Source organism: Haemorhous mexicanus, chromosome 2 (genome assembly GCF_027477595.1).
Source record: "Haemorhous mexicanus isolate bHaeMex1 chromosome 2, bHaeMex1.pri, whole genome shotgun sequence".
Lineage (NCBI taxonomy): Eukaryota > Metazoa > Chordata > Aves > Passeriformes > Fringillidae > Haemorhous > Haemorhous mexicanus.
The window spans coordinates 16755355-16768505 of NC_082342.1; the positions used below are offsets into that span (position 1 = coordinate 16755355).

The following is a 13151-nucleotide window of genomic DNA, read 5'->3' on the forward strand; positions in this document are numbered from 1 at the left end:
GTTATATCTCAGAGGTGAAAAACAGTTAAATATTCTTTTCTTTATGGAAGAGCAGTTTTGGCGACATTGTTTCATTATTAGAAAAAGGGGAAATAAAAAGTATGAAGAACAACATCCAGCGTTCCTCAAAAACTGCATAGAAACATTCCAAGGGGAGAAATGGAAAGCGACTGCCAAGATAATCAATTGTGCTACAGGAGACAAAACCAAGACAGAGAATATTGAAAGTTCATGCTGGTTTAGAAAGTTTTTTACCTTCCAAAAATCCTTGCCAGTTGAGGATTACTTTTTACTCTGTAAATTCTGGTTCCCCTCCCCCATCTCCTTATTTTTAAACTGTCTCTGGTGACACTTAAACAATCACAGTACTGCTGACTTTTTTTCCAAGAGCTTCTTTATTCAAACTCAGAGAAAACCAGGCAAGGGATCAAAGGAGTGGAATATCCATGTGCCAGGTGGACTCTGTCCCATCCAACATTTTTTACACACACACACACACACCATGGCATTGCTACTGGGACTCACAACTAGGAAAACTAAGATGTCTAGCCTATGCTAGCAACTTGTGAAAGCCATGGTGATGCTTTTTGGCTGCAGTAAAGAGTACATTTCTTTCCCATTTGGCCCAGGATCTGGCACAGGGTTAGCCCCAGTAAAAAGGATTCAGAAAACCAACCCAAATTAAATGGGGCTAGGAAGGAGGCAAAGGTAGAGAAAAGATAAGCAGCTGTATGACAACTTGGATGCCTCTCTAAAGAGAAAAGGAAGACACACACCCAGCTCCCAAAATATGATGGCAATATAATTACCACTGTCAAGACAAATAAAAAACAAATATTGGAAACCATAGGTAAACAAAAATCAGCAGCCCTGGCACAGCTGCTTTTTGCTCTATTGCTTTGCAGAGCCAGCAAAAGGAAAAATGAAGTTAGGGAAGGGAATCACCTGAGAAATGAATCGTTCAGACAGCAGTTGATACTCAGCAGCAGATGGGTCCTTCAGCCCCTCACTGTACTGCTCACCAACAATCAAAATGTTGAACTCAATCATCTGCTCAGTTACAGGCCTGGCTATCTTCTCATCCTGCTTCTTTATCTCGTTATTGATCTGGAAGGGAAGGAAGGAGGGAGAGAAGAGACACACTTAGTGGCACATGAATGCTGCAGTCCCAAGCACAGCGTGTGCACTGCTGGAGCCATCAGCACACCTGTTTGCCTGGCACTAACATGGAGAGCTCGTCAAGCCTCAGGGACAGAGGCAGCAACTAATGAGGAAGTCTACTAAGCAAGAACACTTCCTGAGAATCCTCATATTGAAGATAATTCTGTTTTCCATTTGGACACCTTTAGTGTAAATCCATCTCACTGACCTCAGGCACAAAGTGAAATACAGATGTGTGGGATGTTCACGAAGCAATTTAAAGAGCAACCATGGCTACTCAAACACCTCACTTGAGCCCAGTCAGTGTAGGCTGATTTACCCTAAATTTACTCATTTATCACAAGGCTCCTACTCACTCTTCCACCTGGAAGACAAGCTGCCTTTGCCAAGTTCTACGTTTGGAATAACACTCTGTGTTGTTCAACCTCAGGAGGTGAAGGATCCCCCCAGATATACAATGGGCACTGGCAATGGGAGCTCAGCTGAGCTAAAGCAGAGAGCTTCAACTGCTGCATCTACAAAAATGTCTATTCATTTTAGTATTTATTTCAAAAACCCCAGAGCAGTGGCTGTGGCATGGATCAGAGATGCATGGAGCTATCATGGTTGCCAAAGCAGCAGTGAAAGCCAAGTTTTAATCCAATTTGAATGACTGGGCATGCTTTCTGCTTACTTCCCTAGTATTTTTAAAATAGCATACTATTCCTTGTGATATACTGAAAGACAACAGAAATTATTTTTTTTTTAAATAGAGATTTGTCTGGGAAGAAAGAGAAGGCTGGCTTGTTAACTTCAGCCAAATGTCGTTTTCCACAGGTTTTGTCTTTGACTACTTACATACATCTTTGTTGTTTTTTCCTATTAAAAAAGAAAAATAGAGAGCCAGAAAAACAGATCTTTTCAATAAAGCTGCAGTCTAAGTTATACATCATGTAGGAAATGAAAAAAATTTTCTCCAGAAAGTTTATCTTCCATCAGTGAGCAACTACTACATTGTTTAGGAACCCTCTAAAATTTTTTAGTTCAATTCTCTTTAGGACCCCTCACATTCCTTTTTCAGTGGATAACTCTGTCCAAAGACCACAAGGACTGGTATATTACTTAGTTAGCATTTGAGAGATACACATTTAGCAGGCATAGTGCTATCATTTGGCTGTTTGCAACACCATGTAGTTTAAATAATTGATCAGCCCCCCTACAACCTGGTACAATAAACATACAAAGGGCAGAAGATGATCTTTGCTCACTCTTGGCCTTGCAATCAGCAATGCATTTTGGCTGCTAAGAACAATGAGGTGGGATGTAACTGTACAGAGTAAAAATGCTATAGCAGCAGCAGCAATCTAATTCTAGTTCCTTTCCAATTTACTGAGTGGTCCTATTCTCTGCTCCAGTAGAAATATTCCAGGCAGTTATGTTTCAAAAGAAGAATAATGCTGTTCTTGGGACCAAACCACAAGTGTTTTTTGGTACATAACATAAGGCCAGACCCTGCACTTGAGTCAGAAGCTGTCTGCTTCATATTCTGTATTTATTCCAACCTCAGAGCTCCAGTCAGCACTGAAAGCTCTAGAAGAAAGTACAGTTTGGTTCAGTTTTGTTTCAGGGCCACACTAGGTTATTGAACAATATGGTCCAGTTAACTCCAGTACAATAAATCAGCATGTGAAACTTTGTGAGTTTCTCTGTGATCCATTGAGAGCTTCATTTTTACAAGAGAAAAAAAAAGGCCAGCTGATTGATTGGTAACACTAGTTTACAAAATTTTCTTCAGTCATGTTGGCCCATGAATACTGCAATTGGATTCTAGAGTGTGGAATTAAAATTTCATCTGGAGGACCTGTTTCCTAGAAGCAAATACTGCCCTGGGACCTGTGTGCTGGTCAGCTCACTTCTAGAGACATGTTTTAAATATGGGGTCTTGACTTCCCTGTGTTGTGAGCTTTGGTTAAATATCACAGAAAGAGTGACTTGTAAGATGTTAAATACAAGTTAACCTACATCAACAGAGGAAAAAGAATAGAGTATCAGAGTCTCGAGGCTGTCCAGGCCACCTCTCTGCTGTCCTACACAACTGTGCCCCACAGACCCTTGAAGCTCTACTACAGCAACCTAAGGAATATTCTGCTTCCATAGGAATAATAGTGTTTCACATTCTTCTTGGAGCTTTCAGAGACACTAGGCATTCCCTCTTTAGTCCTATGACAATAGCAAAATCCTCACCTGATAGTTCAACTGATATTTTATCTCCCTCTGTGGGGGAAGAGGTATTTCAAAGCCTCTTCAAATGAAAAAAAAATCTGCCCAGGAAAACATCTTAAAACTTTAGAAATTCACTCCCTGATTTTATTGATGCTGTGGTGATTTTTTGCCTTTTTTTTTTTTTTAATATACCTCTTATGTATTCTCAGTACCTTTACAATACATACTTATAATTCCTTAGTCTGATACCTTAGCATAGTCCTCGTATTCTGTTTGGCTAGGAGACCAAACTCCCTAAAGGCCTCACAGGTGGAGGCCAGAAAGCCTTACACTATCTTGAGAAACCAAGGCCCCCTCTAGAACACATCCTGTAGACCAGGATTAGGCCCACCTAAAGGAGAACACTTGGGGATAGGGGGATGTCACACTATTCATTCAAGCCTCTCATTGGAGCATCTTTGTTAGATATACTTATTTGCAAGGTCTGTAAGATTGTATATGTGCACCATAAGAATCCTTATTAAATACTGAGGTAAAAACCCTTTACCCCTTAACCGTGTCTGGCTCTTTAATTTTAGGACCAAGAAAAAGGCATCACTATGAAATCCTAGTTTGTATTAAGACACCATATTAACAACACCTTTAATTGCTATTAAAATGTAAATAACCATAAACAATATCTTGTAGGGAAGGCAAGAGAATGTTGAACCAAAGGAAAAAAACCCACTCACAGTGGTGTCCACATTGTCATGCTCGTGGATGGTATCACCCGCAGGACCCTCAATGGAGACCTCATGAGGGGGAGGAACATTGGCAGCTGCATCTGAGTTTGAAAGAGAGCAGTATTATTTTGTTTGTGTTTGTTTGTTGTTTTTCTTTTTCTATACACCCACAGAAGCAGTTCAGCAAGCATAAACCAATAGTCAAATTTGATTCCTTTTCCCATCATCATGACAGTAAAAGCATAGGAGACACATGAAAAGCCTGAGGAAAAGTATCAAATACACTAAAATCACCATAAGATGCTGACATTCTGCTAAGCAGATGTATTTTTGGGAACATGAAGTTAGGTGCAGTAAAACCGGCACAGAACTAATTTCTTGAGTAGGATTTTCACAATTCATGAAATAAGAAAATGTCAGCACATAACATAATCTCCAGATGACAAATGGCATTAGAGTGTTGTGAAAATTCAGAGCTCTTTCTGACATCCCAACACATGAATTTCTCAATTTTCTGGTAATTCAGAATCAGCCTTAACAGCAGTTAGATAAAAACTGACCTCTCAGTGTGGTAACATCAGCATCCAAAGGTGGAGTAGGAGTCCCACTAGATAAAAAAAAAAATCAGAAATTGAAGCTGGATATGGTAAGAAAAATGTTGTAGTTTTTTGATATTTCGGTGATTCTGATACTATACCAAGAAGCACATGTGCAGAAGAAATTTTTCATGGTACTATTTTGCTCATAACTTCATAAAAATAAGGCTTAATTGTATTTCTGATATATTTTGCAACTTAGATTTTGGGTCCCTTGCATCGTACAACACATCATGTGTGTCTCTGTGTTGCCAAGCCTCTTATATCCCAAATGACCTGGAGTCCCATGCAAAAATAATTTTGACTTCTAGTTCTGTAAAGAAAGCAAATGCAGAGATAAACTGCAAAGGTAACTGGTAATACTGTATAAACCATTCAGTTTTTACTATCCTCCCCCAGAGCACTAAAACACCACAACTGCACTGAAATTGCTGCAAGAAGATGGGTTCTTTCCATAATTAATTTTACTCTGCTTATTTGGAAATCTTCAAAACACATCAGTTTCCAAACCCACTTATGGGATTCACACACATGCATAAAATGACTCTGGGCCAAATGTGAAAAGAAGAACAATCACATGAAGACTGCTAGCCTGAAGAAAAACTAACAACTTTGACAACTCTTACAGTAAACCCAAGCTGCATGGAGCCAATTCTGTAAGCCTGGAGCTACTGTCAGGTTACCAAGAGTGAGAGACATGCTCTGACAGAAACAAGTCTTTCCTGGATGAAGGGAAAATTATTTTTTGAGTTTGCCATATTGTTAATATATACAGCACAAGCAATAAGACTGGAGGTTTAACTGCTGGGGAGAGACTGAACATGAACATTACTGAAGTTCAGTGTATTGAGATATTTCTCTCACTTCTAAAGGATCTCCTTTTTCATTGGTGCTCTTACTTGTGCCATGAAACACCCATTGCAGCAAGTTGTCACTTCACAACATCAGCCATGCTTCCTGGCCTTGCCAGGTTTGTTTTATGATTCACATACTCTACCACTGGTCTTGCAGTCCTCCTATCCTTGAGCCAAACTCCACTAAAAGTTGCTATCTCACCTCCTTCAGGCTGTATAGTCAGTCTTTGCATTACTCCAAAAAAGACTTCCAGCACCAGCCAGACAACCAGACTCGCAGTTACATTCTACAGATACCAGAGCACCAGCATATGAACAGAGACCATAGTGTCACTGAGGTAATGTCTGAAACACTTTATCTCTGCCCCTCACAGACACAAGGCTTACGTGCCAATAAACAGACCTGAAGACAAACCTGATGAACTCTCTATTTGGATCAAGAATCTTTTCACCCATCCTTTCCCAGAAGGCACAGTCAATCCAAAATAATTAACTATACCAAAACATAGTTCAGGGAATGTTAAACTGACAGGGTGACATCCATTCTAAAATATTAACAAAAATAAAAAAACTTCCACATGAAAGAATAAGAAAATACTTATTCAAGAATTTAAACAGTACCTTCATGTATTTTCTTGCACAAAAAAAATCAATGAACTCCATGCAAGCTTTGAAGTGTAGTTGTGCCTGCTTCCATCTCACAGACACTGGTATCTGTTCTTAGCCAGCACAGAGCAAGACTGCTTTTGAGTTTGCCAATTCTTTGGCAAACTCAGTAAATGTAATCATTTCCAAAACTGAAAAATTTTACTAAAAAGTGTAATTTAGACAAGATAAGGATATTTTAAGGATCTTTTCTTGAGAATACTGGTGATGTTTTGGAGGGATTTAGTTTCTTTACTCATTTGTCATCTTAGAACTGCAATAAAAACTATTGCTTAATTATTAATTGATCTGATGAAACATTTTCCAATTAAGTTCACCTAAGTTCAAGATGCCTCTTTTACCAGTTTCAATAGGAAGTATATTACATCTATAACAGAGTGTCACCAAATTACAGCATCAGAGCATTTTAGTGCTCCATGTTCAATGTTCAGAAGCAAGAATTACTGCTTTTCGGGAGGGGTGAACCAGTTTGGGATTTTATTTCTTACAAACTGTTCAGTGTAACAAGGGTCAGAATAGAAACTCAACAAAAGGAAAGCAATGAATAGTAAAAACTCTGCTACAGGATTTTAATGTTCTGGTCCATTCAAACCTATATCTAGCCATTAGCTGAGTCTTGTATCCACCCCCTTTTCTAAAGAAGAGGACAATAAGACACATGATTTTCTGTGGGAAGCCCTGATCCCAACCTGAGACTTGTGGGACTTGATCCAGGTGGCCACAGGTTGGTGCCCAGTATTCTCTGAGGGGCCTCCAGGCACTCCTGACCTCCAGCTACTGTCCTACAAGGCACAGGTCACCCACACATCCCATACTGTCCCTGCCAGCCTTCTGTACACTTGTGCTGCAACTCAGGGCATCTCATAAGGACCAAAATTACTATTTGACCAACTGAGCACCCAAATCTGGGGTGGGTTAGCCTTGGCCAAGCCACTCTCTCACTCGCTCCATCTCCAAAACACTGGGGGGGAAATACGGTGAAAAGCTTCTTGGTTGAAATAAAGCCAGGATGATCACTCACCAATTACTTCCATGGGAAAATCAGACTCAGCTAAGGGAAAAATAATTTATTGCATATTTGAGTACATTTGGGTAGTGAGAAACAGACGAACATTAAGACACCACTTTTTCTTGACCCTTTCCCAGGCTCAATTTCACTCCTCTACCCAGGGCACACTCTGCAGTGACAGCAGCTCCTTCAGGAAAGGTCTGCTTGCCCCAGGTCTCCTTCCCAGCTGCAAGGGAATACATGATTTGCCATGGTGTGGTGCCTTTGGCCTTGGCATTCCCCACACCACTGTTTCGCATTCTTTTTCTCCCTCTTCCTCTCCCTGTGCCATGTTTTTGCCCTTTCTCACACAGGCTTTCCTTGAGCTGCCACTGCCCCCAGTGTAGGGCTCAGCCTTACCCATCAAAGCTGCCTGGAACCACCCCGGGGTAGCCCCAGACCCACCCAGACAGGAGCCCCCTGAACTAAGCTGCTTGAGTTTTTAAAGGAAAAATCCTCAAAGTAGACCAGAAACCCCAAACAAAATGCTGTGGTAATAATCACACTTTCAAAAGAGGAGCAGTTTACAAATGGAAAGGCCTAATGTCTTTCTCAATTTCTTCTATATCAGATTACTGGTCATAGACACAACAAAGTGAAGTTCTCCAAGTTTCAAAAGTCCAAGAGGACTTTCTCCGTCACTGACCCCAACAAATGGCAGCTCTCCAACAGGGTCCTTTTGTCACAAGCATCACCTTAGGCACTGGTTTAGCCACATGGTGACAACCACAGCCCAAGCCAGACCTTGGGGCAGCCAGGATAGCGCTGAAAGGTGAGGTGAGACTCAGGCCAGTGTCAAGGGGAGAGTTAAGGTTGTGTAGCAAACCCAGCTCCTTAAGCAACAACAGACCACACTCTTTGTCAAGGCCAGGTAATATACCTTACTGGCCCTGAGGGGCTTTTAAATACAAGCCCTCAGGAGCTACCAAATTTTCTGACAGAATTCCACTGCACAGCTGGCTGAAAATTAAAAACCAAGCACTTAAACATCATCTACTAAAATCCTAATAAATCTAACCAAACCAGCCAAGCACCAAATTTGGTCAAATGATCAGCTACCACTTTTTATTCAAGAGGATGAAAATATAGTCTTAAGAACACTGTGCTGTAACCAAGCTCACTTTACGCACAACATTGGGTTTTCATTACCTTAGCAGAACAATGAAGTTTGCTTTCTTTTTGCCTTCTACTCCCCCTTAACATTTTTCAAATGCCTACTTTTTTGATCACCTAAAAATGCATCAATTGTACCGAGCACCTCTAATGAAGTCACTCAAAATGCATATACTGGATTGTCTGAACACATCACTTTTCAAGGTAAACACAGATTCAAATTCCTGCTCACTTGCACCACTTAAAACACACGGGGTTTTTTATGGTTTTGCCCCAGGATTAATCTAAGGCCCACACTTGATTTTTTAATTATACCTACACAAGCAAGCCCCTCCAGGCAGAGGGACTGTATTCCAACAAGAGTTTATGGTGAATTTGAGACACAGACACGTGAAATGTAATTTCCATTGTCCTACCTGCATGAATGATTCCCTGGATCATCTTGGCTGAGCAGTAAGCAAAATATAAAAACATACACATATGTATGGAGAGGCAGGAAGGAACAGAGACAAGCAGATGTCTAAGCACCAGAACAAACAACACTGCACTTGTGTTTCCTTGCAGAAACAAGCGGTTTCAGATCACACAGCTCTGTTAGACACCAGGGTCTGGGCAGGTGTAAGACAAGCTCCATAAGGGCCTAGGAAGCTGATCTGAAGCAAACAGTGCTTATGGACAGCCTATACATATTAATGCAGCAATCACAGCTCACAAATACAGCCCACATTCCCCTTTTTGTCAAGGCCCATTGTATGTACTTCTGTGTGACATCAGTCGTGTCAGGAGAAGACGTGACAAGTTCCAGTGAACCAAAGCATAAACAGAGTTCCACTGACTCATAGGCCTGAACTGGTTCTTCATGTGCAGCCATACTGTTATTAAGGAGAAGCAACACTCTGGACCTGTCAAATGGGCCATCAGTGATGCCATTTCACAGCTCCCCGTGAAGTTCTATGAAAGTATTAGTTAGATTTTTCTCTACATTTCTCTTCAAGGTTTAAGACAAACCCAGCTCTGTGGTTGAAGAAAGTAACATCTTCAGATTTGTACTACATGTTCTGGACATCCACCAGTTTATCCATTATTTATAAAATTGTTGGTCAGTTTGAATGCCCTAAAGTCTAACTGGCTATGTCAAGCTTTTCTTTTTCTTGAACAATATAACTTCAATTCTCATGTTTCACAAAGGAGAAAAAAACTTATTGTCTGATTTTCTCATTTTTAAATATTTCAGTCACACAGCCTTGAACTAACTGGCATGCAGTTTAAGTATTTTTATGCAATTTCAGAATGCAAGACAAAGCCTTGTATTCAGATTCTCTTCCTTTTAAAATTTACATGCATTTATCTTAATTTTCATTTAGGTAGTTCTTGAATTTTAATCTCTTTTGGTTCTAATTAAAAAAGGATAAACTTTTCATACTTGCTACCAGACAGCAGGGAGCACAAAAGAAAATACACAGCTGAAAAGCAGCAGTGTGGAACTCTTCACATGTGGTAAAGCTGTGCAGATGATAAAAAAATGTCTGAAATTAGGAATATCACTGCCAAGTCCACATGCAAACAGTAGAGACACTCAGGTAGGTTTCTGTGTCACTGCAGGCAGAACTGCTGAACTAATGAAATGATCCCAGCATAGAAGACAGACTTCTTACTCTTTCATCAAGCACATTTAGATAAATAGTACAAAAGCCAAATTGATACATCATCATCCATTGCTACCACCGCTGATAAAATATGGATTCCAGATTTGCCAAGGCAGAGAACATGGACACAACACAGGATGTCTGGGCAAGATTTACTGCAACTAATTTCAGTGAGGTTAGAATCAGCAAGTACCATCAGAAAGGACAGGTGCCTCTACATATTTCATTTTACATTAAAAAATGCTTCTGAAGAAGTGGAAAAGTAGTGTGTTATATTCCTCCTTTTCAACTATCCTGTGCTCTTTATCTTTTCCCCAGTGTTCTGTTGTGCATACAGCACTCAAGCAAGGCTATGACATAAAAGCTCTTAATTTCTGCTGCAACAATTTTGTGCTCCTTCTTTGCTTGCAGCTGATTCTCAAGACCTGGCTTTTGATCCCCCAGAAATTAGACAAAAGAACTGTCCTATTGTCAAGAGACAGACTCCAATATTAAGAGACAGAAATGCATTGTGTGAAGTGCCAGTGGCCTACTGAATAAAGCAATCAGCAAAAGTCTTTAGCTGATGTAGTGCTCTGACACTGCCAGCTGGGGCAAGAACTCTACAATGTGCCGCTCTGTACACATGTGGATTGTGTCCCATATATTGCTTTTCCTTTTGAGGCTTTCTCCTTGGTGGTACTTAGTTTAATCCCTCAGTTCCTGAAAGGCCAGGATAGCTGAGCATTTAACCTACATGAAGGCATGCTCTAAACCTTATGGGAACGAACAGCCATCCCTCTGTTACGCCACGGTCAGTAATGCTGGATTGGGAGTTATTCCAGGAACTAAACCACAAGAGCACAAGGCACCTTTCCATAGGCTACTTTAAAACTATCCCAGCATTTAACTGGATGAAGTCAGCTTTTTCCAGCTAGAGGGAGACACATCTAGGTAGGATTATATGAGTTGTATCAAACCACTCAAGTCACAGCTTTGATTCTACAGCTCTTTACAGCTTTCAGCACAGACTTGATCTGATTCAGAGAGGTAGTATAGTTAAAAAGACTAACTGATATCAAGGGCCTGTCTTCCATTCCAGATCAATCCCAAATTAAGGAATAGTTTCAGAGAAAAAAAATGTTTCACAGAAAAAAAGAGATTGGTCAAAGCTTAAGGAATAGTTTCTTGTGTGGGGCCTCTGCTCTAGATCCTATGGCAAAATTTCTCTTGTTCTTATCAGTGGGAAAACACACAGAGAAATATGCCCGGTGCCAGGCCTCCAAAGTGAAATGGCAGCTTCTGCACAGTCATCAGAGACACTGGATCTCACCACAGGACACATCAGAGACTTCAGCTAGACCCTCACTTCAAGGCACCATCTGGAGAAGCCTGCTCTTCCCTGGCAGTGTGGGAATCTCACCTGAACGTCTCATCTAGATACTGAGGACAGTCCTGCCTTCCCTCGAGACAAGACCAGAAAAGTTGTCCATTCTGACACAGGTGACACAGCTGGGTGACAATGCCCAGATCCTGTCATTGCCCTGCACTGGACCAGCCTCCCTCTGCTCAGGTGGGTCGGCAGGTGAGAACAGCAGTGCCCAGGAGAGGGTAGAACTGCACTCACTTTTCCTTTCTGCAGGAGGGACTGGACACTGGATTTACCATCCTGCACCTTAGAGGTTGATGGTGGTCCTGGGTTGGGTACTTATGCTAATTTCTTACAGAATATTTTTAGAAGAACATTTATTCTGATCTTTACTGGGAGGTGTGGGTAATTTTTCAGGGAATAACGTTGGCAGTATTGAGACATCTGGAGTTAGATATCTTCTACCCATGACAGAAAATCGTGGCTTTGTTTTTTATAGGACTCTGGCTTACAAACTTCACATCTTAAACCATGAATGCTCTAAGATGTCCAGAATGGTCTTAGAGAAAGTTTGGATTTTATAATGTGAAAAGTATTTCTGCTGATTTCTTCTGATGTTCCATTACCCAGGGCAAGTCTACCTGTTTCTGTCACTGCTTCAGTCCTCTATCACCCTCTTTATGCTATAAAACATTTTTTATACAATGTCTTCCAAGCACAAGACAAACAATAAATCATAGAGGAAAAGATACAGTAAACCCAAAATTTGAACTGGCAATGACAAAGATCCCAACCTGAAGCTATAAACAATCTGAAGCAATAAATACTGAAATAAAAGTGTATTTTTGAGACAGAGGCAGCACAGCCCAACGGTAAACTGAGTTTGCCAGTTTGCCAGTTGTCTACTGGAACCCCTTTAATGTTGCCATGAAACACTTCATAAGATGGCTTTTGGACAAGTACAACATTTATCACTCTGATCCACCTTTCAATCAAAAGCTGGTCTTTTTGTACTGTTCCTTTGCTTAGCCCAGTACATGCAGACTCTGGATGCATTGACTCCAATTCCTCTCGTGTATCTCTACATTTACTAGATTTCCTGAGTGATCACACAGAGAAATGCAGTAGGTTTTCAAACTCAAACTTCTGCAGAACAGATGGACTCTACCCAGCTGACCTGGAGGCTTCAGGGAGTGCTCTTGACAAAGGAGCACTCAGCTGCACAGGACAGAGAGAAACCAACCTCTTCAGAATCACATTTGCCATTATCATCTCACATTATTAATTTTAATTTATGCTGTGGTTACGAAATCAAAATGAGGATACCTAATTTGAGAAGTTGGGAAACAGACTTTTCTAAGCCTGTTAAATGCTTACTCTTCCTTGTATTTTAATTACTCATATTTAACATAGCTTTATGTGTCCTGTAAAGCAGAGCATTGAACCTGCCAGTTTTTCAGAGGAGTTCAGCTCCAGATTGTCTGGCTTTGAATTACCCCCAAAAATAACAGCTTAGATTAAGTTCTGAGTAGCAATGGAGCAATAATAATTTGAACTTGTTTTCAGTTCAATAAAAGACATGACAATAACAGATCAAGTTCAGGTTTGCTTTGCTACAAGGTGCAACAAATCAGTTTTCAGTTTTATTGCCTTGTTAAAAGCGTGAGGAGCCCAAACAGCCAGTTCCCTTGTACCTGTTTATGGAACACATCTCTTGAAAGTCTTTCAAAACAGCATTTCAAAATATTCCAGGTTCTTTTTGTTTTTGCAGTGATGACCAAGACTACCTGAAAGA

At 40.6% G+C, this 13151-nt stretch overlaps 1 protein-coding gene across 1 annotated transcript in view; it reads right to left on the bottom strand.

Moving 5' to 3' along the window:
- Nucleotides 1–13151, bottom strand: part of IMPG2 (interphotoreceptor matrix proteoglycan 2) — a 51539-nt gene that overhangs the window by 17364 nt on the left and 21024 nt on the right. Inside the window, exons 6-9 of the mRNA XM_059870294.1 lie at nt 8779–8808; nt 4646–4692; nt 4095–4186; nt 946–1107 (exon numbers count right to left, since the gene is read on the bottom strand). Of these exons, the coding sequence (XP_059726277.1) occupies nt 946–1107; nt 4095–4186; nt 4646–4692; nt 8779–8808 (331 nt within the window). The remainder of the gene's footprint in view (nt 1–945; nt 1108–4094; nt 4187–4645; nt 4693–8778; nt 8809–13151) is intronic.